This window comes from Thunnus maccoyii, chromosome 2, assembly GCF_910596095.1.
Source record: "Thunnus maccoyii chromosome 2, fThuMac1.1, whole genome shotgun sequence".
Taxonomy (NCBI): domain Eukaryota; kingdom Metazoa; phylum Chordata; class Actinopteri; order Scombriformes; family Scombridae; genus Thunnus; species Thunnus maccoyii.
In genome coordinates this window covers 21771528-21796553 of record NC_056534.1, presented here as the reverse complement: position 1 = coordinate 21796553, position 25026 = coordinate 21771528, and the positions used below count along the sequence as shown (strand labels likewise).

The 25026-nt window shown below is 39.7% G+C and overlaps 1 protein-coding gene across 6 annotated transcripts in view; it reads left to right on the top strand.

The window, feature by feature from the left end:
- Positions 1-25026, top strand: part of tenm3 (teneurin transmembrane protein 3) — a 369694-nt gene that overhangs the window by 319927 nt on the left and 24741 nt on the right. For 5 of the 6 annotated variants that reach the window (XM_042397853.1, XM_042397889.1, XM_042397870.1 and 2 more), the window contains 14 exons: positions 385-405; positions 9705-9829; positions 9945-10052; positions 12909-13063; positions 14931-15032; positions 15208-15381; positions 15678-15737; positions 16191-16353; positions 16793-16931; positions 17025-17130; positions 17329-17471; positions 17927-18105; positions 22202-22306; positions 23763-23893. In XM_042397853.1, coding sequence (XP_042253787.1) covers positions 385-405; positions 9705-9829; positions 9945-10052; positions 12909-13063; positions 14931-15032; positions 15208-15381; positions 15678-15737; positions 16191-16353; positions 16793-16931; positions 17025-17130; positions 17329-17471; positions 17927-18105; positions 22202-22306; positions 23763-23893 — 1711 coding nt within the window. The remainder of the gene's footprint in view (positions 1-384; positions 406-9704; positions 9830-9944; positions 10053-12908; positions 13064-14930; positions 15033-15207; positions 15382-15677; positions 15738-16190; positions 16354-16792; positions 16932-17024; positions 17131-17328; positions 17472-17926; positions 18106-22201; positions 22307-23762; positions 23894-25026) is intronic. The other variant, XM_042397897.1, reaches the window with a different exon arrangement.

The window sequence follows — 25026 nt, the reverse complement described above, 5'->3', positions numbered from 1 at the left end:
GGACACTTTGCCACCACAGTAATAAACATTTGAGCACTTACTCTTGTGCCAGAGTGCTAAAAGATTAAAGAACACTCTGAATTTAGGAGGAAAAAACTGTTTAGTTTAGTGTTCTGAATTTAGAAACATGCCTTTGGCAAAATCTGGAGTGCTTATTTCTCAACAACTCATATTATAACAGCCATCTAAAATCTTTTCCCATTGATGTCTGTGAAGCATGTTTCAAATTTTGAATTTTGACTACAACTTCTGTTCTACAACTTCTGACTTTCTTTTTCCAGTAAATGTCCTTCTGTTGATTTTGTCATAACACCTATCAAGAACCAAACTCTCTACTAACTCTCCTCTCTCTCTTTTCCTTCCTTTGCTTGCACTGTATTAAAGAAACAAAGATTTCAGACATAGGTAAGAGTGACTAATCCTTTCGAACTTTTAACCATCTTTTCATCCCTCTGTCAACATATGCACCAGACTCCAGTCTATACACTTCTGCCGTCCTTCTATCTGTCTTTTCAATAAGAGTAGTTATTGTTGCTCATTCCTAGCAGCATTCAGACTTGAGTACACTGAAGTCCTTAGCACAAGGTCACAGTACATCAAGGAGACATTGAACTGTATCAGGCTGTTAGCAAGCTAATTTTGCACTTATGATTTCTTCCTTCAGTCCATGAGTGTTTTAAAGCTGAACATATAGGAGAGAGGAGTGTCAAGTGTGCCAGACAGATAGATGACATGCAACCAGACAGACCATCTTCACATCCATTAGTAAATTAGCTTAAAGGATATTCTGCTTAATTAAAACCAGGGTCTTATTTTTGTTGTTTTGGCAGCTGAAATGTTAGTAATAATCCCCCATTGCACAGGAAAAGACTCAACTGTGGGGTTGTTAACCTAAATGTGTGTGAAACTGGAATTACCCTTAAACTGTGATCAGCAGTAATGTTGCAGTCAGAGTAACAGGGTGGAATGGGGAGGTTTTGTCGCCCTCAGTCTAATTCTCTTTCCCTCTCTAATCTTGACAAGTGTTCACACGAAGTGGAGCCTATTCTTCTGTTGTCAGCTCAGATAAACGGCACAGTCATCACCTTAGCAGCAGCCCCCAGCAAGGAGACCTACCAAGGAGAGATGTGTGGGGAGGGGGTGGGGTGGAGATCATGTTGGGTGTGGTTACTGGTCTTTCTTCTGTCTCTGTTTTATATTTCAGTCTCTTTATCCCTCCCTCTCCCAGTCCCATCCTCATAGCCCTTTTTAAACGCATTCAAGGTGATTCATAATTGTGAAAGTGAACATGCCGTCAAAGGAAATATGATCATGCACAGCTTCAGGTAGCAAGCAGTTACTATTCAAACATTTATAGTTTCACATAAAAAAAATTCTGAATGTTTTTGCATAATCTAAATTGCAGAATTTCTTGTGAGTATGAGCAGTTTAAAATGTTGTGATAGCTTGCAGTGGTGGAAAGTAACTACACACATTAATTAAGTAATGTACTTCATTACAATTTTGAGGAACTTAATTTGACATCTTGCTGTAAGTACTCATGTACAGTTACTTAACCCTTGAGGGGTGGGGCGGAGCCAAACTCGGAGGAGCAACTGAGATTGTCACTAAAATGGGAATAGCTGATCCACCTTAAAGGTCAGTTCGACTTAAGTGAGCCCGGTCAGGTTGTCACTAACTTCGAAGCTACATAACATGTTGCTGTCTTTCCAACCACCGAAATGCTGAAATAGACGTTTTCATTATTTCAACTTTATCAGTATGCAGTGTAGGGTGCACAATAGCCAGCAGTAAATTTAGGGAGAGGTTTTAATGTTTGCCAGTAGTTACTGCCCAAAAAAATCATGATTTTGTGGAAGGTTAAATTATTTCAGTGATAAATTTAGGGAAGCTAAGCTTCCCTTAGCTTCTTAAAGGTCCAGTGTGTAATATGTGTGGTATTTAGCGGCCTCTAACGGTGAGGTTCTAGATTGAAGCACTCCGCCGCTCATCCCTCCCCTCCCTAAGACTTTGGAGAGATTCCGGAAGCTACGGTGGCCTTCAAGGACAAGAAGCTATTTGCTGAAGATGTCATCGTCCACAACAACTTCGAACATTTCTAACAAGTCAAGCGATGAGGATTAAGTCTATAATACTATAGGTTATAGCTCACAAGTAAGATAGCAATTATGAGTGTTTTATTGTTTTGGTAATACAAGCTAACATTAGCAACATCATGCTAAACAAAATTTGTTGAACCACAAAATAAAAATATAAAAAACAACACTAAGAATAATGACATTTGTAATAAAAATATCTTTTATTTAACAGAAACATTTTTGGACATCCTTTTCAATCTGGACAATAAAAGGATAACATAAACATGCAGCTTTTACTGTTCAAACACAAACATATTGACAGCTTATTCAGTGTTCTTCAGAGTTGATTCTGATAAAGACAGAATAATCTATCAAATCATTAGTCTGTTTCAACACTAAAAGCAGTGTGATTAAACTTATCTGATCAGCTTCCAGCAGTCAAATTGCTGCACATATAATAGCTGACAAGGGTCAGACCAATACCACACTAAAGGTATTCAATTTACTGCTCTGGATGAAGATGCTCTCATGGCAGGAACAACACACATGATTCACTGGCACTGCTGTTCCTCATCTGCTCCAGGAGCTGTGTGTAGAGCAGCAGCTGCATGGAAAACTGCTTCTGTGGAAGACAGTACCATTACACATAGAGTTAATTTAGTATTTCATACATTTTATACAGTTGTACATGTGAAAATAGTGTTATTTAACCAAGAGTAGGACTTACAGGGTAAGTTAATATGCTACATAGGCAAACAAATGTGTATCACTTACCTAGACCTCTCCTGACTTGGTCTGCAATACTTCTGATATGGCGGGTGTGAATGTCACAGACATGGTGAATAATGCCAACCCATAGTGCCTGAGAAAAATAAAACAGCACAAATTAATGAACTTACTATTATAAATCATCTATCTATCTATCTATCTATCTATCTATCTATCTATCTATCTATCTATCTAATGTGCTCACCAGAAACTGTTCAACCTTATTCCATGCAGATTTTCATCCCAACAACAGACTAGATCAGATTATTTATTTGATTAACACAATTTCAGTCAGAGACAAGTAGCGATTCAGTGAAATCAACTTTTGTTGTCTTTGGTTGTAATGAAAACCAACGTACTCCCAGCCATCAATGGTACATGGTGAAATACCCCTGACCTATTATACAGTCACTTTAGGATGAAGATAAAGGCAATACCATGCATCGATGTTACAGGACCTCTCTCATAGCTGGAGAAACAACAGCAACATCAGGAAAATAAGTGCTTTATGACACAGTCGCAAACCCTTGTAATACATTATGTTATGTCCTAAGATGCTGGGAGCCTTGGCTGGCCTGGATAAACACACCAAAATAAATAACAGAAAAATTCCACTTCTGACTGATAAATGTAAAATTAAAACTCTGGTTTCAATTACATGTTTTTCAACATTGAAACGGGGAAAACGTTATTTGTGTTGGACTATAAGCTAACTTTGCCTCCCAATGTGTACATGTGCTCCTAAATGACAAATTAGGAGCAAACAATGAAATCATGGAGCACTGTGAAAAATATAAATATAAATTCACAGGATGTATTAACTCGGTGATGAGCAGACTTCTCCTCAGTTTATCTTTCACATTAACTCATTACTCTGACTTACTGTCTTTAGCACATAACCAGCGCTAAATATCTTAGTTATCAGTCAATGTGTTGTCTTACTGCCACAGAAAATGAATAAATCGCCACAAACTGAGGCTAAAGTGTGCTAATATTTAACGTTACGTGGCGGCGTTTCGGCGTCAGTCTGCAAACATTTCTCCCATCAGGGATTTCCATCTGGGTTTATCCTCGTTTTATGCCGTTGCTTGTCCCGATTTCGTTTAGCTTCTTCGTGTTTTCGTTTCTTTAATGACGACATTTCACGCTTCTGTGATTTTCTAAATAAGTATGATCCTCCATTTATCAGATTTTGATTTCAAAAAGATTTCTTCTTCTTCGTTTTAAAACCGGTGCATTTCCGGTAGTCGTCCACTGAATCTAAAACGCACAAGGCCCTCACTGGAGCCAGTGTGAGACTTGTCCGTTCTGCACTACTGTAGAAACATGGTGATGCAACATGGCAGCTACCGTGGAGGGGGACCCGCTCCCATGTAGATATAAAGGGCTTATCTCTGAGGTAACGAAAACACAACAATTATTATTTTCAGCTGATTAGACACTAATTAAGATATACTTATAAATAATCTATTCAGTTTTTACCAAGTCTGTTCTTTTAGATGTTACTAACACTACCAATGAAAGCTGCATTAATTGATTTTTCTTTTTGATTTTTTGGTCACTTAGGGGCAGCAGAACACCCTGTAAACACAACATCTGACAAATCATCACCTGTTAGCAAACAGTTTGTGTTTGCATAGTTATTTACACCTCCAGCAGACCCAGAGCAACATTAGCAATCATTTGGAGTTGCTATTCTGTCGAATATTCACTCTCTTTACCTCTATTTTGGTCTAAACCAGCTCCAGAGAAAAATATCTGGCTCTTTAGCTTCTTTTTCTTATGATCTAGTTGCCAATTTTGTCCATCTGTCATTCAGCATGGAGCATGTAGCATGGTTCTTTCAGACCTTTACCACTTAAAACAGCTGCATGCTTTGGCCGGAAACAAGGTTGATGAGAGTGGAGTTGCAGGCCATAAAAAAACAAAATAATAAGCTGAAAGAGGTTAAAACACTCAGTAGAGCTCTGTAGAACTGCAAAATTACTTGTAATTTTTAAATTGTGGTATTTCTACTTTTTCTTAAAGCTATATATGTAACCATTCTGCATTAAAATGTCTAAAAACAACTAGGCCTATGTTATATATTTTGTTGAGTTGTGTACATACATTATCCCAAATGTTTCCAACAATTTTCAAACCCAGAGAAATCCATAATTTAATCAAACAGTCCGTTTCATTTGCTCACCTGTCAGTGGCGTCATACCCCCTCTACCAAAGAATATACGCACACAAGATGCATACATTGATGTTGTGGTTGTCCGCCACAGTGGCATCTAACAAAGAGTGTACGCATACAAGATAATACGTCACCGTTCTGGTTGCCTGCCAGAAACTGTCATAAATGGACTTTTATTCAGCTGTAAGCCACATTTTTATGATAATCTTTTTAGATCTTGGTCGTTTTTAACAGTATCTTTTAACCAGATGAAGGATTTTGGTCATCAGACATCTGGATCTTAAGTTACCAGAGAAACAAGCTGAGCAAACGTTAGCAGCATCTCGACTAGCAGCCCCTCCTGTCCTCTTTCTTCCAACAGCGTCAGAGAAACACCAATTTTTTAAGTAAAACTGCTTTTATGTAGTGTTTTTACGGTTTTAATTCCTGTGTACGTTTGTTTTGGAGAGGAGGAGACCTCTGTGGATAATTCAGCTCCCAGTAACATGTTGAATGTCTGTGTCTTAAGTTATCAGAAAAACGAGCTGAGCAAACATTAGCAGCAGCTTGGTTCAATGATGAACACTGAAGTAATCCTATCCAGGAGAAGCTGGTTGTTTAACAATGAAGACAACAACTCCCATGATCCCATGCTACTTCACAACATCATCACACTCCGTCTTTTGTTGTTGTTTTGATTGAAAGACCATCAGTGGCAGAAATTACATATTTTGCCTTTAAGTAAAGGATCTGAATACCACTACCAATATCTAAATTATGAAGTTAAATGAAGTTGACTTGAGTTATTTGGATAAATTCTTAAAGTTTAATTTGGTTTACTGGGGTCGTATGCTTTTTATATATCAACGATGCATCCACCATCAAAATGACAGTTCCTGCATCCTCTATTCCCACTGTGTGATTTGGGCAAATACATTAAGATTTGCTGGTCTGTCTCCTTGCCTCCTTTTCTCTTTCCTTCCTTCTGAAAATTAAGCTTAACTCAGTTATTTCCTCTTCTATATCTCCTCTTGCACAGACAGGGAAGCTCCATACCTGGAGCTCCTTTGCCACTGGCAAGACACAATGATTGGATTCCATTTTTTTGACTCATCCAAATGTAGTTTTCAATTAAATTTCACTTTTTAATTAAAAGACAATTTCCTCTCGGGAGGACTAGTCGTCTTACAGAGTTTTTTTTACCACCTTCAGCCCATCCTTCATGTTTACTTATTCACACCATCTTGATTCTGTATTCTGTTTCATTTGCTGTTATCATTGTTTCATTTTATCCTCTCGTGCTCGAGTTCTTTCCTCCTCTCTCAGCCTTTTGTCATTCACTGTGTCCTTCATTTTTTTCTCTCATTTTACAGCCATAATTCCCCTCCGTCTTTCCCTCCTTTTTTCCTTATTCCTCATTTATTTCTGTCCTTTTTCTTCATTCTTTTTTCAGTCATTCGTCCCCCCAGTCGTCCTCTTGTCCTGTGCTCTGCGTCCTTCCCTCATTCCTGTCTTACTTCTCCTTTTTTCTTCCCCATCTTTTGTTTATCACTCCCACCGTCCACTGTCCTAGCATCTATTTCCTGTTCAGTCACATCTTTTAATGTGCCCTGGCATGTTAAGATGATCAAGTGGCATCCACATGTCAAGTGCATCCTCAGGCTGTGTGTTTGTGCATTCTACTAAACACACACACACACACACTTACACACACACACTGAGGCGTGTCTAAAATAGGCTTTGTCATCTAATCCGTCTTCACAAGTTGCTTTCTTGGCACTGGGACCATAAAACTGAACAAATGAACCTTATTAAATGTTTAAATTCTGAAAATGAAAATGGAAAAAAAGTAGAGGCCGTATCATCAGGATGTCATTGTGTTTAATTAACAGAATAGGTCTTGCAGACAGGTGGAAATGAAGCTTATGATATTGTAACCCTAGTTCTATAAGCACAGGCGGAGCCCTCTCCTGGACTCTGTGGGTAATACTCTCCTCCAAGCATAGGCACTCAATTGCCCATTGAGATTTGCATGTACACAGTGAGCCCCTGTGAGCCCCTGTGAGTTGCCCCTGTGAGTCGCCCCTGTGAGCATGGACCTTGTCAAGGTGCCAGTCATGTCCAAGTAATGGAAGCTTATGAACGGCCCTGTCCTGGCCCTGTAGACCAAGACACTGCCGTGCATATGTCCTCAACGCTCACCCCACAGAAAAAGGCAGTAGAGGCTGCTACACCATGTATGGAATGCACTCAGACCACGGTGGAGGGGTGCTTACCCACCTGCCCGTAGGCTTGACAGATGAACTCACAAAGCCAACTAGCTAGGTGCTTCTTGGATAGAGCTTTACCAGCCACTCCCTCTCAATAGCACATGAACAGCTGTTCAGTACACTGAATGGGGGCTATACATTCAAGGTAACATGCCAATGCACGCACTGGGCACAATAGATGCCTCCCTGACATCCCCATGGGGTGTAGGACAAAATGCCTCGACCTAAGTGAACTCCTTATGTTCTTGGGAACAAAGGAGGGGTTCGGTGTGAAAGTAGTCACACGCTGTGGTCACCACGAAGCAGCAGACAGCTGGGGTGAACCGACAGGGGACACAGCTCACTCACTCTCTTAGCTGAGGTCAGCGTAAGCAGCAAAGCTGTCTTGAATGACAACGCCTTCAGAGAGGCTCATAGGAATCACTCACAAGGGCCTCAAGCACCAAGAGTAGTGCCCACTGGGGGGCAGAGACACGCATCACTGCATGTTGTCTCCTAACCCCCTGTAAGAAACATTTCACAAGGGGGTGGGTGAAGACAGGTCTGTCACCAAAGCCCCCATGACAGGAGGTTTGCTGCTGCAAACACTTGGCATGAGACAGCTCCTTCCCCACCAGATACTGTAGAACGGAGAAAACCTCTCCCACTGCACATGACCTGCCTGCTGCAGGGCCGTCCATCTGGTTTCCAAGAGAATGGCCCGCAGACTGACTAAGATGAACAAAACTTTCAGATACTCCGCCTGTTGGCGTGGATGGGGGGTGCTCTTCTTCCAGTTGATGGCGAAGCCTAACCGGGTTAGGTGCAGCACCAACTTGGCTTTGTGGAAAATGGCCCATTCTCTGGACTTGGCCATGACAATTAAGTCATCTAAGTAAAAGAACACCCTCATCATCTCGTGAAGGGTAGCGGCGAAAACAGCGGGAGACAGTGCTGACACTAAGCAGACATGAATTGCGCGTCCTGATTGGCCAGCCACATACATGCAAATTTCAGTGGGCAATTGCGTGTGATTGGAGTATTACCCATATAGTCCAGTGGAGGGCGGAGCCTGTGTGAGATAGAACAGACTGCCTTGATACCATATTCTGGCGAGTCAAATGACTCACTGAGTTTAATTAATTTTTCCTTACAGTGCTGTGCTACTGTATTTGTTTCGAATGTTTTGGAGTCTTTCTGAAACCATGGATTTGATCTTCGGTGCTGCCTATCCTGAATCTTTGAAGTTTCAGTTGTATCTGGTTAAATAAATGTTAAATGAAATCAAAAAGGCATGCTGGGCTTCACAAGTACAGAAAAACACAAACTATCTTCCTCTCTCACACACACAGTTTGTCTATTTTTAGCCGTCTTAACTAACAGCCTGTGATCATCTGCAGATTATCACCAACCACTTATTGCCAGAGGCGAGTACATATGTATCCATGCCTGTGTGTGTGTGTGTGTGTGTGTGTGTGTGTGTGTGTGTGTGTGTGTGTGTGTGTGTGTGTGTGTGCGCTTGTGTGTGTGTGTGATGGATTTTACATGACAGTGTGGCAGGCATCATTAAGAGTGTGTTACAGACAAGTGATGGCCCATCACACCTATGTAGCTCTGTTCAGACTTACAGACAGACAGACCTCCTGTTAATACACACATGTACACAGAAATAGTAACACACACTCTCTGTGTCTGCCTCTTATTCCCTCTCTGTCTCACACACATACAGTACACACACCAACACCAACCACCTGGTACACCACTGGCAGTAAATTAACACCAGTTTCTTGGCTTTCACTTCATCAACCTTCCTTTTATTCATTATCATCAGCTCTAGAACGTCTCCTTCATTTCCCCATTATAATGATGCAGAAACCAAAGTGTAATTCTGCCCCATTGATGGTGATTTTCATGTGAGCGTATAACCCATTGGCATTTATTTGTTTTTGACTATTGGTCTGATGCTTCACACTAACATTAATACACAATGCAGTGGTAGAAGGATCTTAACATACTAGGACTGCTTCCAGGTAGGGTGTGGGGTAGCTTGTGGGGAGGATAGAGATGTAGGTAATGAATTAAGAGGAGACATATATTGTTTGGTTACCAGTGTTATATAAGCTGTGATTTGAATCCCCATAAACGGGATGTACTTATTATAAAATGCTAATGAAGATATATACACAGAACATGCTAGGACAAAGCACAAAAAGGCATCTTGTCTCTTGAAATGTGTCATGTTTCCAGTCACACTTTGGATTATGTGAGAACTGGCATGTGAACTGGAGGCAACAATCTGCCAAGGACACATGGATGATGTCGGTTTCTGTTCTCAGTACTAGCTGTATTCCTTTTAATGTTAACGTTTTTTTTGTTTTTTTTATTGATGTCAATGATACTGACATCATAGCCTCCTGAACCAGTTCTTTCTTGTTTCTTGTTTGTCCATAGCAACAACCCTGCTCACCGTTACTATCTAGCCACTGATCCAGTAACAGGGCAGCTGTATGTGTCAGACACCAACTCGCGCCGAATCTACCGACCCAAGATGCTCAGTGGTGCCCGTGATCTCATCAGTAAGCCTCTGTTTCATTTTAGAAATTGGAAATGATTTAAATGCTGTTTGCAGTTAAAAGTGCAATGAATGCACAATGTGTGTGTGTGTGTGTGTGTGTGTGTGTGTGTGTCTAGGTAACGGAGAGGTAGTGGCCGGCACAGGTGAACAGTGTCCTCCATTTGATGAAGCGCGATGTGGAGATGGAAGAAAAGCTACAGAAGCACAGTTGCTGGGACCTAAAGGTGCGTACACACACGCACACACACACACACACACACACACGCTTAGGCTAGTTATTATTATTTAGGCCTGTCTCATAACCTCATTCACTACGTTTACAAGCACAAAATATATTCACAGCATGAGGATATTGATACGACTGATAATATAAATTTATAGTTACAGGCACATCCATTACCTAGGTTGTCCCATGATGTTTACTACACTGATTAATGTTTTTGGTGCATCACACTGAGTTGTCACTATCAGTGCATGGCTGAATGTCAGGATAATAACGAGTCCCCTCCGTCCCCATCATTGAGAAGGTGCGCCCTGTTTTTCAAGCCTTTCCTGAACAGCTCTCCACTCTCCTCTCATTCCTCTCCTCTGTTTGCCTTCTTGTTCCAGCATATGTTATTTTGCCTGTGCAGGAGTGCATTACTCAACCAGCCCATCATACATCACTGTTCCAGCTTTGCAAACTGTTGGCTAGTTGGTTTGTTTACATCGCACAGAGCTGCCCGTAAACAGGCAAGAGTCCGTGTGCAAACAGTTGTGAAAACCCTAATTGATAAAGATTAAGACGCATATTCCAAATGAGCTGTAGTCCAAAGAATGCTCCTAAAACCTGAAAAATATCGGCATATCCCACATGCCTTGATTGGAAAATGCTGTATTCGGAATAAGGCTTAATTTGGAATATCCAAACAAAATATGCTGTTTACATGACCTGTATCAAATTTGGAATATTGTCATATTCAGAATAATAGTGGAATATTAGTGTGCATGTAAACATAGTCAGTGAGGAGTATTCTTAAAACACAATTTTTACACAGGGGCACAAAGTTTGACCTGTGCACACACACCCAATTTAACAAGCGAACACAGCTACCACAGTGATGATTTGGGTCCCTCACAACTGAGACTGAGTTTACTGCACCTCAAAACTCCACACAGTCTGATAATGCTCCTGACCATAAACTTGGTTAAATAAAGAATTATTACAAATTGGTGGCTCCCTTGTATATGCCAGTGTCATTAATAGTTAGCATAACATAATTGCTCCAAGTTATACATGAGGACATAACAGTATCAAAATACACTGTATAATTGTAAGTATTGCATTGTTCAGGATACTACAGTCAAGTCAAGGCTCGCTCATGCTTAAGGTATAGGCCTACTGGCTTCTTAAAAATAAAGACATATGTTAGGGGTACTGGCTAAACAGCACAGCATCCAGCACGGCAAATGTCATTAAACTTTTCATGAAGTTGTTTGTCATAGAACAACAAGTGGTGTGACTTATAGTATCAATCAAAAGTCTGGACACACCTTCCCATTGTGTCCAAACTTTTGACTGGTACTGTATATCTTACTCTGAATATGACTTGGACTATTTTTTAGTCAAACATTTAGTGTGATTCCTGTAGTTTATTCTGAGATGCTTGTTAAATACAGACCTTGGACTCCTTCACTCTTCCATATTCCCTCTAAAAGCAGTTTGCAAGTGTACAAACAGCAGACTAGCCTTTCTGCTAAATTGGTTTTGGTTGTGATTTGTGTATAGTGCCATTCTGGGAAATGTTTTAGACTGACATCTTTTCAAATGTGGCAATGATCAGGAAATTATATATATTGTTTAATCTCTTGTTATTTGTTTGTGTTGTTATAAGTTTTATGTGATATATCTGTCATTTACAAGCATATTTCATATAAATTTGTAATTCCCAGAATATAATCCTACTTGATGAAGATTTGCTTTGCTGCACTGCATTAAGTGTATTTCTCACAAAGACCAATCTGAAGTAAAGTGTCTCTATGTACTAAATTTTCACTGCCAAGAGATAAGTAGAACCCATTTCATTTTATGTACCTCCCCACTTGTGCTCGCATGATTTGTTCACATTTTGCCTGAGTTTATTGTAAATTCTTCACACAGAATTCTTAACAGAATTTTGCACACTGTTTGCATCTTTGCATTTTTCAGAGCTGTTTATATCACAAATAGTCTTAAGAGTATTTGTTGCAACTGTTTTATGTTCAGTTTTTTCAAATTTGGCGAAATTTGTAGATGAGGCTCTCGTGTATTTCAGGGAATTTTTTTTGTGGTTAGACACATGAAGCACAACTGTGTGGATAGTTGGAAAGACGTTTGGCTTTGCAAAACATCTGTGGGCATGGAGGTCCAGTCATGTCATAAACAATCAACAGTCTTTTCTTGCCCTTTATAAGCAGTGCCCTCTCTGCCACAGCACTATGACAATGTGGTGAAGCAGCCAACAAGCGGTGTCCCTAAAAAGAAACTGGTGCAGAATCCCCACAAGCCAACACGCAGCACCTTAAATTAAATAAGCTCGGGAGGAAATGACACATTTGGTTACCATGGTGCTCCGAATCTCTAGGACAACTGTTGTCCTCTGAAGGAAACAGTCGGAAACAGTAACTGACAGTGAACTGGTGGGACCCTTAAGCTACGGAAGGACTGAGTCCCTGACGTCTGCGGAGGTTTTGCATGGAATGACAGTTTTTTCACTTCGCAGCCACATGTATCCTCTTAGAATTATTGATGATATTAGTAGATATGGGTATACCGTGTCATATGCCATGTCAAACATCCAAATATATTTTGAAACATTTTCAGTTTAATTTGCACAGCTGCTGTTCTGCTCATCTATATGGTACTTTCCATACATATAACAATCCTAGTTGCTTTTCTTTAAATACACTCAGGGTCTCTTTCCTATGTTCTTATTGAATGTTTTTTTGTTTTTTAACTGTGTCCTTATTTCATTATCTGCTGCTGCATAATCCTGACTCCTTTGTCTTTACATGCTGCAGCTGATGTATTTATAATCTGCATATGTTTCTACTCTACACAGGGATTGCGGTTGACAAAAATGGTTTGATCTACTTTGTGGACGGGACTATGATCAGGAAAGTGGATCGCAATGGAATTATCTCCACAGTGTTGGGTAGTAATGACTTGACCTCTGCACGACCTCTGACATGTGATACCAGCATGCACATAAGACAGGTAAAATGCACCTGAATGTATTCCATCCATCCACCCTGATAACCTGTCTGTAATGTTTGATTACGCTGTAACAATGTCACACTATTGCACTGGAACTAAATGTTCTTTGCGAATGTAAAAGATGCTATTGCCAAATTGCATACACACACATGTATGTGATTCATTGGAGAAAAGGTTGCAAAATGGGCAAAACAGTGATTTAATTCAGTTGATAGGTGGCTCTAGGTGCTCTGATGTGCCATTAGAGGAAAAAGAGCCCTTTAAATCTCAACAACTATAGATTTATATCTGGTGACATTTGCTGACTTTTCCCCAATTTATATCAGAAACTTATCAGAGAGAGGCGAAGAGAGAAAGAGGGAGTGAGATAGATGTACTTTCTTTTGTTTTTACACCTTGTTTTTAGAGTGAGAAAGAACAATCTTCCATAACATGATGTGGATCTCAGAATGAAAAGAATATTACACTACAGACACATACACACACACACGCATTAAGTCCTGTTTCATCTGCTTTCCTGAAGGTCTAACACTTGACACTTGCCCTGTGTGTGTGTGTGTGTGTGTGTGTGTGTGTGTGTGTGTGTGTGTGTGTGTGTGTGTGTGTGTGTGTGTGTGTGTGGGCAGAGCAGGGTAGTTAGAGAATTTCTTGCAGAGTTGAAGTTTACTGAACTTTGACTGTATGTCCTTCTCTGCAGTATTAAGCTCAGTTTGACTTCTAACAGTTATCTGGTTGACCTGCAGAGTTCACTTTTGGAAATAAATGAACCGGCAGCCCACACATCCTCAGGTTTCACAGCTCTTTTTGTAGCTTCATGGTGTTCTATTTTCAAGCATACAGTCACCATAATATGCATTTGAATGCCCTTTACAATTACTCCTCGTAGATCGATTTAATGCATCATCATATCAGGGTTTAAACCATGTGAAGATTTAGTAGACCAGTAGATGCTGTGTCTGAAACAGCCCATATTATAGGTGCAGTAGGTCCTGTATATACTATTTATAGTACAGTACCAGTCAAAAGTTTGGGCACAGTTTGTCATTCAAAGTGAGGGGAAGGTGTGACAAAACTTTTGACTGGTATTGTAGTTAATCTAAGAAATGTAAGGAACGATTACATTTAGATTTGACCAGTTAGCTTTGAAATGATCAAACTTAATGATTAGACCATTTTGTCTGTGCAGTTTCAGGTATATAAACATGATTACTGGACTTGGTCATGACCAAGAATCACTGAAATTCCTCCTCTCTGCTGTAAAGTGGGTTTGTAGCATTTTGCTACTGTTATGTAAAACTTTTAATGATTTTCATGTGGTTATTTAAATTAGGAAAGTATTACATGTTTCTGAATTTGTTGGTAAATTCCATTTCTCGACTGTAAAGTGTGGGTTTTTTATACTTTGTTATTAATGTTTTGCAAATGTCCTCTCAGTCCACTGTAGTTTGAACAGAACACTCACATGTTTTTAGGTGAGTTGAATTGGCCATCAGCAACTTTCTCTGAAGTGGTTTCTCTCCCTGTATGTTTCCAGTCTATCTCTGCCAGTCTTTACTAAGGCAGCAGACCTCTGTTCTCACTTGGCCTCGCCATGGGCTGTGCTCTTCAACTCTGACATAATTAAAAATGTTTGTCTTTATATAGATAATCTTTAAAACTTTTGTGGTTATCAAACAGTGCCATTAAGCCTTTGGCACTGATCCATTCAATGCATGGGTCACTCAGACAAAAAAAAAGTTTGAATTACACTGTACATCAGTACAGTAGTAGAATTAATACTATCACTAGTATAACTATATACAATATAGTTTTATGAAACTGTGTGAAACTTATTCTCCTCCCTCCCCTCTGTCATCTCTACATCCAGGTTCGTTTGGAATGGCCCACAGATCTAGCTATCAATCCCATGGATAACTCCATCTATGTCCTGGACAACAATGTAGTACTGCAGATCACTGAGAATAGACAGGTATTGTCTACAGTAAACCCACACTGACAGTACTGCTACTAGTTTTGGATTTTCACATTATTCATTTTTCAGTAAATTTCCTTTTTGGGGTAAAATATAAAAATCCAAACAATTAATAATAGGATGTGTCGCAGAACACTGAGGTGTGTGTGTGTATGTGTTCGTGTGTGTTCAGGTTCGTATTGTGGCAGGTCGTCCCATGCACTGCCAAGTACCTGGTATAGAATACACTATGGGCAAGAGAGCAGTCCAGACCATGCTAGAGGGAGCTACAGCCATTGCCTTGTCCTACAGTGGCGTCCTCTACATCGCAGAGACAGATGAAAAGAAAATCCACCGCATTCGACAGGTGAGCTTCAGCTTGGAATGTCCTTCCACATCAGGTAGTGAAGTAAAAATCAGGATACTAGATGACAAGACTGTACATCAGATATCAGTCTGTCTGTTGATTTTATTTTATTCATGTCTTTGAGAATGTTCTTTTGCAAAGTGTTGACTTTCTGGTAGCAGATGACATATAACAAAGGCCTGATTTGAACCCCAGATGCAGGCACATCAGCCAATTAAATGATTTCAGTGTGCCATTATTTTTCAATTCTGTCTCCCTAGTGTTTAAATGTGTGTTTCTGGCCATCATTCCACTAGGTGTCAACTGATGGAGAAATTACCCATCTTGCTGGAGCACTATCTGACTGTGACTGCAAGGTACTATATCACAGCTACTTCACATACTGTATGTCATTTCACACAGAAAAGTGTCATGTTCAGTCCTCAGTGTCCTTGTTTCATATCATTATTTCATGTCCTAATCTTAATTCTTTCATTGTAGAATAGCTTGTTTTCCCATCAACACACCAAAGCCACTTCAGTTCATAACAAATGTGTAAAGAATTACATAGATTACATTACATGTAGATACAATACAATACAATGCAGAATGATATAATGGTACAGTTACAGCAGGTAGTATCTGCCCATTGAATGTATTAATAATGAAGTTGAATAAAAGATATCAAATTCATGAGAATTTGTGGTCCTGTTGAATTTTTGGTGGTGCCCGCCTGTCTCTATAACACATACCAAGTTGAATTATTCTCTCTCACCTCCTTTCTCTTTGTTTTCTACTTCTGCCTATCCCTGCATCCTTCGGTCCTGCAGAACGATGCAAACTGTGACTGCTACCAAACAGGAGACGGCTATGCTAAAGACGCCAGGCTTAATTGTCCCTCTTCTTTGGTGGTGTCTCCGGATGGGACACTCTACGTGGCTGATCTGGGAAACATCCGCATTCGAGCCATACGACGCAACCAACCACCCACTGGTATGTATATACAGTTCTCTGTATTCGTTGAGCCAAAATATTTGAATTTAAAAAAATCTTCTTAAAAGTTCTGAATAGAAATTTAAATCCCACCCCAAATTGCTTGTAAGTCACCCTCCCTCTCGCAGTTGTCACGTTATGGTAGACTTTATATAATGTCATGAGGTGTCTACATTCAAATGCATGCCAAGGAATGTGCACCATATGGACTTACACCTGGGACAGAAAGTGTGCTGTACACCAACCATGATCACCATCCAATGTATAATTCATTGGAATTCCATATTGTCATTTTATAATGTGTGGGTCTGTTTAGAAGTGTACTGAGAAATGGATTTGTTAGTTTCTGTATGTGCATATGGATGCTAAATCAAGGTTCAGTGCTTAAATACAGAAAGTTAATATCCCTCTGTCTGTCTGTCTTTCTGTCTGTCCTCAGGCTCTCTGGCTTCAGGTCCTAGCTCCTATGAAGTGGCTTCTCCAGCCTCTCAGGAGCTCTATGTGTTTGATACAAATGGGACTCACCAATTCACCATGTCCCTGGTCACTGGAGACTATAAATACAACTTCAGCTACAGGTTGGTGTGTGTGGAATTGAACAGATATTCTCTCCCATTGTTTATGTGTTTACTCACTCACTGTTTTTTTTTTTTCAATTCTCTAACTCTCAGCAATGAGGAAGATGTAACTGCAGTGACTGACAGCAGCGGGAACACACTTCGTATCCGTAGAGATACCAACAGGATGCCTGTACGTGTGGTCGCCCCAGACAATCAGGTGAGTTAGGCTAGACTTTTCCCAGGTTCCATGTAACGCAACAGAAACATTTAACATTATCCAGAAAAGGCTGTAAAAAAAAAAAAAAAACTTTTTTAGAAATTTTGTCTCTTCAGCACTGACTCAGATTTGTACAGTAAAGTTGTGGCTGTATTGACAGAATCTGAACATGTAACCGTTTTTTTTTGTCATGTATAGGTCATCTGGCTGACCATCGGGACTAATGGCGGTCTGAAGACTCTAACAGCTCAGGGTCAGGAGCTGGTCTTGTTTAGTTACCATGGCAACAGTGGTTTACTAGCTACCAAGAGCATCCAAATAGGCTGGACTACTTTCTATGAGTGAGCAGTGTTGCTTTGTTTATATTTGAGTGTATGTCTGTACTGTGAATGAGCTGATGGATGGATGGAATTTAAATTTCAAGAACCGTCTACAAGTCTAATAACCAAATTAATGAGAATTAATCCTTCAGAAAATAACAATTCTGGCAGAAGTAGATGTCTAGACATATTCTTTTGTAGGACCAGCGTACCCTGAACCATTTTCTGACAGGAGACATAAACACAGGAGACAATTTAAATATTATTTCTAATTTAAATTAGTTCAAAACTCTGCTTCCTGCTGGATAGATTCAGTTCATTTAAATTACAACTCCACTAAAAACAGCTGCAGCACACTCAGCTGTAAGAAACTGGCTGTGGCCGCATGTGTGTGGGTATCCATAAAGCATATTACAGTAATGGTAACCAATGTCCCTGTACTCTTCTCTCTCTCTTCATCGTCACTGTCCTGGTAGCTATGACAGTGAGGGTCGTCTGACTAATGTGACCTTCCCCACCGGCGTGGTGACCAATCTCCATGGCGACATGTCATCAGGGGCTGTTGCTGTAGACATTGAGACATCAGGAAGGGATGAGGATGTTTCCATAACAACCAACCTGTCATCGATAGACTCCTTCTACACTCTGGTGCAGGGTAAGGTGCTTACACAATTATGTGTGTGTGTGTGTGTGTGTGCATGCAAGAGAGTGATGGAGAAAGTTTGCAAGAGAGTGTGTGTTGTGACACCATTTATTTTGTGATTCATTTGTAATGAGAATCATACTCAATGATATTGTCCCTGTAGAAACAAAGTGTGAGTATTCAACATTTTTTCAGAAATAGAAAGCGCTTCTCGCCTGGTTTACATTTAGAGCACTGAGGGTAGGCTGTGATTCAGATAGAAATTAGTCACTGTGGAAAAGAAGAAATGAAAGAAGATGCAAGGTTTGTGCCTTACAGCTGCTGTAGTAGTTGGTAGAAAGTAGTAGTTGATGCAGTGCTGAGGTTAGTAAAGAGACACAGTACATATTTCATGGAACTTTAAAGTTCTGGGTCATCATTGATATGTGTCTGGCGTGGTCTTAGGGTCAAGAGACAGTGGCTGAAAAAGTTAGAACAATCTCCTTTACAAAGCACTCTGACAGGAAACCCTCCCTTAACACCATTATAGACATGACTTCATCCTAGAAATCCAGCTTTGTAGTCCTTCAGTGCCTCCACCAGTCCTGCTTTTTTTGAGCAATAGCCAAATAATGACATTTTATATTCAGTTTGCCTTCCACATTATTTATTTATTTAATCATTATTTAATAGGAAGGAAGTTTACCAAGAACGGTTTTAAAAATGAAAAGGTGTACATGAATATTCTTTCATAGTGAGGTCCATCCAGTTAACACATACAAATTACAGTGATGAGTTTGTGAACCAACGTTCAAAATAAAATGCATAGATGACAATGCAAAACTGATAAATGTATAAAGTGCATAACGTTCTTTATTTCTGCAAAGGGAAAGCATTTCTGAAAACGCAAGTCACTGTAGCCTCTGGCTCTGGTGAATGTACCACAGGACCACTGTAGTACTGTACTGATCATGGTTAATATACATGCCTTTGTTCTAATCCATACCAAAAAGGCACATTTAGCAACATTTTCTTTTTAAACAGGGTATTTTTTTTTAATTTTCTGTTTCCAAGCCAAAGTGCTCATGAGTCCTTGTTGATAATGTACAGATGTAATCATGTTAATATGTGCCGCATTTAATGCTGCATTTGCACACAATATCATGAAACCCTTTCCAGTCTTATGACATCTAATAAAATATCCCTACAATAAATGTTAAATTTCTGAAGTTTGTAAGGTTTGTACTCTGTTGAGATTGTGGACAAAGTTTGTGTTTTGTGCAATAAAGGAAACATGCAGATTTCTCTCTAAAAACCCAGTGACACACAATTCCAAATGCAGTAATTGTCTTGTTTGTTTCCCTCATTTCAACAACAATTGATCAGTGTACTGATCAGTGCAAGGAGTGAACTACACATTTACATTAAAAAAAAAAAAGGAGCGAACTACGTGGACAGAGTGAATCTGATGAAGCAACATGCAAAATGCGTAGTTAGCTCCTTTTGTTTTTTAATGTAATCCCTTAATAGATAGTGTCTCTCCTAGTATCCTGGTGTGTGCTTGAATACTTTTTTGACTTTCTGTTTCTGGTTCCATTTTAGTCTAGACTTGATACTGAGGGGAATTGCAAAAAGAAAATGCTAGTTTCTCCATCCTCACCATCCGTCACGTCAAACATTCAGCCTAAACGGCAAGGGAAAACAATAATTTAGCACTGATGCCCTTGTTAAATCTGAACTAATGAGCCAGTTGAAGCAAGGCCTCGAGTGGCTGGTAGTGATTTGTTTCAGAGTGAGCTACATGTACCTGGAGTGTGGGGAAAAATAGAGTAGATTCTCCCTCACAGCAGAGCAGTATTGATTGGAATGTAATAAGTTATTCAAAGCCATCGACAAGTGTAGCATTCCTCTCCATCAATTCACGTACATTATTTATCATTTCACCTCCTCACTATCATCAAAACTGCACAATGTGCCAGTGTGCAAGTGGTGTAGGAAATGTGAAATCACATTAGGTCTAGGTGCAGCCCAGAAATGGTAAACAAGGTAATATAGCTGCTATGTTTTGTCATTTTAATGTTGTTGTTTATTGCTTTGTAAAAGATGTGAACGTGTGGGTAATGCAATTCCTGATGCTCTACATGGACAAATACAGTAAATGCTCATGCATTAGTATAGGCTGACTTTAATAAGACTGGTTTGTTCAGTGTGCTGTCTCTTCCCATTCATAGTGTACTGCAAAAGCTTGCTTTTGTGCAGGAAAATTGATGTTGGCAGTTGGGAGTGAAGGTTTAGCTCCACCCAGCAGATTCCCTTCACAAAATGAAGTCACAACATACACATACCATCCATAAACTAACAAAACACTGACATCGCTGTTTGCAGGAATTACATTTTAGACACATTTAAAAGGTTAAAATATCTGTAATAAATTATTATTTGACCCCAGATAATTCAAACCAAGAGTTTAGCCAACCAAGGCTGTGTTTTTTCCCCTGTTTATGTAAAATAGAATTTTTTAGAGCTTAGAAGGAAAATACTGGTGAAAATTTGTTTTATACTTTCATACATAAGTAATTATACTTTGATTGTGTTAAAAGAAAGCTTTTGAAGTTGCTATCAAATCTAGATAACAATTGAGGAAAAATTTGGTCAAAATGATTTTGAGTTCAAACTTGCAGAACTCAGAAGATAGAAAGACTTGACAATAATTGCTGGAGATATAATGTCTCTGGATCAGTGGCGGCTGGTGACTCAAAAAATAATCAATATTCAATGCTCAATTATTGTTAAATTAAATGGTAATATGAAGCATAATACCTTCCTCTTTTAAACACGGTAGTGAATGAAACAGCCTGTGTCCACATCATCAAAACTTGATGATAACTTAGAAACATGAACACACATCTTGTCCTGCAGCTTGTTGAACGAGCCACAAAACTAACATTCACCGGGGAAAAGTGCACTGCTAATGTCAGTTAGCAGCTACATAGCTAATTAGCTGCTCAGCTGCAGCACATTAAACAGCAGGTAAACATCACAATGTAAAGTCTATGGGCCGAGCTGGAACTCACAGGCGGGGCCAGGGGGGGAACACTACTGCACATATTAAGTGGGCTGCACAACGCGGAAGCAAACCCGGAAGCTAGAAACTTTTTTTGGCGTTTGCGCCAGGCGAGCAGTTTTTATTGGACTGAGTGGGCGCCATTTTTAGTCCAACATCCAGCTCTTATAATACGTTCATGATCTCGCCCTGCGGAGGACAGCAGGCACCCATCCTCCTCTGTCCCCTACTCTCCCCCACTGCCCCCCACCACCACTTCATGCAGACTGCTCTTTCTCCTCCTGCCCTGCAGGTGTTGCTGTTGAAGCATTTTAAACAGAATTTCAATAATGGATTTTTTCCAAAGAAGAGAGAAAATTTTTTTTTATAAATAATACTGAGATTTGATAATGGTTTATTTCAACCAAACATTCCTTTTTATATTTTGATCTCCCTCTTGCCTCTCAAAAAATAGAGGAGGAGCAACTTCCTCTGCCTCTATGGACCAGCCTCCACTGCCCTGGATTGTGCAGAAATAAAATTTGGAGGAAAAAAGATGGGTGTTTTTTTCCACATCAATGCAACATACTATTAGTTTTTTTTATTATGAACTACTTTGATTAGTTGTTAAAAAGACAATCAATTGAAGAGGAATTATATTTACCTGATGTTGTATCAGATGGAAGGAAGAAGAACTTAAAATGTCTACAGACTAAAAAGACTTTCCTTCTCTCTCTCACTCATTCACACACACACACACACACACACACAAACACACACACACACACACTCATACTCATGGCCATTAGTCCTGCGAGAGGTCAAGGGGAGCCTAATTAAAAGAGGCAGTGGGATGTTAATACCTGCTCTGTGCTCCATTAGAAGGTTCAAACACTGCCCATGGAAATTAATTGTACTGTTCTCTCTCCTTCCACTTATCTCTTTAACTCCCTCGCTCTCTTGTACTTTTTTGCTCTCCTCTCCTTTTCTTTCTTTCCCTCTCCTTCACCCTCAGATCAGTGGTTTTAATAAATGCATTGGGTCATTCATGATAAATGTATGTCCCTCTATCTGTCTCCCATATAGACCAGCTTCGCAACAGCTACCAGGTGGGTAATGACCATTCGCTAAGGGTTATCTATGCCAACGGGATGGATACACACTATCAGACAGAGCCCCATATACTAGCAGGTAAGCCGCTTTGAGCACATTATCCTAAATGTATGAGCTTTCATGTTTGTTATTGTTGGATGATTTTATTTTGATTTACACTGTATGTGTAAAGCATTGAACAAAGGCTCTCTACATGGTGAATGCTTATGAGTTGAAAATTGCTCAATACGCCATGTCCCAGATTTCCATGGAAATGGTTTTCAGTCAAGAGTTTTGGTGTCACATGCTGTTTTAAAGGCCTTTTTCCATGATGCCAACATGACCCTCTGCAGGTAAACACCATTTGATGGGCCTGTTTGTGTCATTTTTTCAGTTGTTCTGTTCTGGTACAAGCTGCTGCCTGTCCAGCTCTGATGATACAGTGTTTTCAGCTCGCAGTTTGATTTGCACTGTATCAGAAAACATCAAAATAATAACAGAAAATATCAGATTTGAATGCCTTTGATCTCATCGCACAGTGAATTTACTGCAAATCATTTATACTTTACATTGTTGCTGATCAGAACCAAACCTGAATGTGTAAAAATCATCTTATAGAGACTTCAACTGTGCTAGTTATACTAACAGCGATCGCAACAAATGTGTCTGCTTATATTTGTGTCAAGATTTTGTTATCATTACATCGTAATATAGTGCTGACATTTCAGATTTACAAGCCTGCATTTGCAGCTGAACTACCAAACTGCATAACTTTCACAACAGTAAATACAGAAGTGATGTTCACAGTGATGGATTGCAGGTTGATTTTTGTATCAAGGTCCAAAACACACTGCATGCTTTCATAGCAATTAAAAGTATTAGAATTGTATTAAATGGGCAACATTAGAAGATTGAAACCACAGCATAATAAAAAGAATATTCCACAGCTTTGGGGAATTGTTTCATTGGTCAGTTCAGCCATAGAAAGCCTCAGCGTATACTGTGCGAATTTTGAAACGGAAACATAAAATGTGTGCAGATAACAGTAAACAGTAAACCAATTACAGCACTTCCATAATTCGGCCCATCATCTTTCCACACTCATTCACAAACAAGCAGTGAGCATGCAGGGCTCTTTATAGCCCATGCAGTGAGACTAATGGCCTCTGTAAATGATCAAAATCCATGCTGTCATGTGTTAGATTCTATTTGAGCAACTAAATCTGCTGAAGTGTATTTACCTTGATAAAGAAATACATCAGTAACACTGTATTACAGTACTAGCATGATTAGGATGACCCGCCATCCACTTGCATCAAAAAGTGTGCATTTATTTACAGAGAGTTACTCAAAAGTATGTCATCAAATAAACTAAGCAGGCAGCAGGCTCTACTCTAATATTTACACACACAGCAGATGTCATGCTGATGCTTAAGTGTACAGCACATATTTACTGCTTTAAAGATTGAACTTTGACTTGCATATTCTGTTTTAGATTTATTTTTCGCTACTGTATTAAGTATTGTCTTCTCGTCTTTTTTGTACCTGAATCCAGGCGCTGCCAACCCAACTGTAGCCCGACGCAACATGACCCTGCCAGGAGAGAATGGCCAGAACCTGGTGGAGTGGAGGTTCAGGAAAGAACAGACACGAGGAAAAGTCATCGTCTTTGGAAGAAAGCTCAGGGTGAGTAGCTCTCCAGCTGAAGCTTCCCACAAGAAGAGAATGGAAAGCTTCGGTACTGAATACTGACCTTCAAGCAATCAGGTTATTTCTTCACTGAAAGAAGAAATAGGGTCAGACAGTCTTTAATTGAAAATTGGATCTGACTCCTTCCATGTGGTCCAATAAACAGGATCCAGTTTTATTAATCAAATATTTATTGAAGAACAGCACACTATGGGAAGCCCTGAACTGCATTAATTGTACTTATTTCATAAATTATAAACATTTTCATTTCTGAATATGTAAAACATTGTAATTATTTTTCCATCCATCCATTATCCATCATTGGGCTAGAGGTGGGATACACAGTTGAAGGGTCACCAGTCCATCACAGGACTAGCACACATTGTATAGACAAACACATACACACCCACAGATAGTTCAGAGTTTCAAATTCACCTGCATACAGAGGTGTGACAGCTGACCACTGGATATAAACCTAGCATTTTCTTTCTACAAGGCAACAATGCTCACAAACAAGAGTCATGTGACACCCTTCTGATCATTTTTTCCCCCTCTGTGAGCAGCATGTTGTGGGCTAGAGTGTGTTTCTGTCTAGCATGGCATTGTGTCTGTTGTTCTTACAAGCTATTAGGAGAGGAGGAAGGGACAGTGATTTGTCTGCAGTGCTTGAATATTACATGAAGTGCTCTCTTACTAGCCCAGCCTAATAGGAGGAAAACAGTGTAGTTGTGTGGCCTCTGCAGGGTTTGATTCGCACAGTGGTGCCATTCTCAGCATGGGCCAATAAACCCTAATGAATATAACAGCATGTGTGGTCCACTAGCAATAATGGGGAGTGTTGTATTGTGAGCTAGCAGTAATGAGTTGTAGGCACTGTAGATGTGATTTTGTAAATGCGTTCAAAGGTGAGCATAAATCCAGTATGTGTACTGTATGTGTCAGCTACATGTATGTGATTTGTGTGTGTGAGAATTTGTCTTCACCAACACAATGACAGTCCAGCTGTCTTGTAGCAGCAAGAAGATGCCAATTTAAACCATTAATGATGATGGGGTGATTGTAGGGATGGCTGGACAGCAGTCAACTTTAATCCAATTTTTCTCCTAAATGCTAATATTCTTACTGTTTTT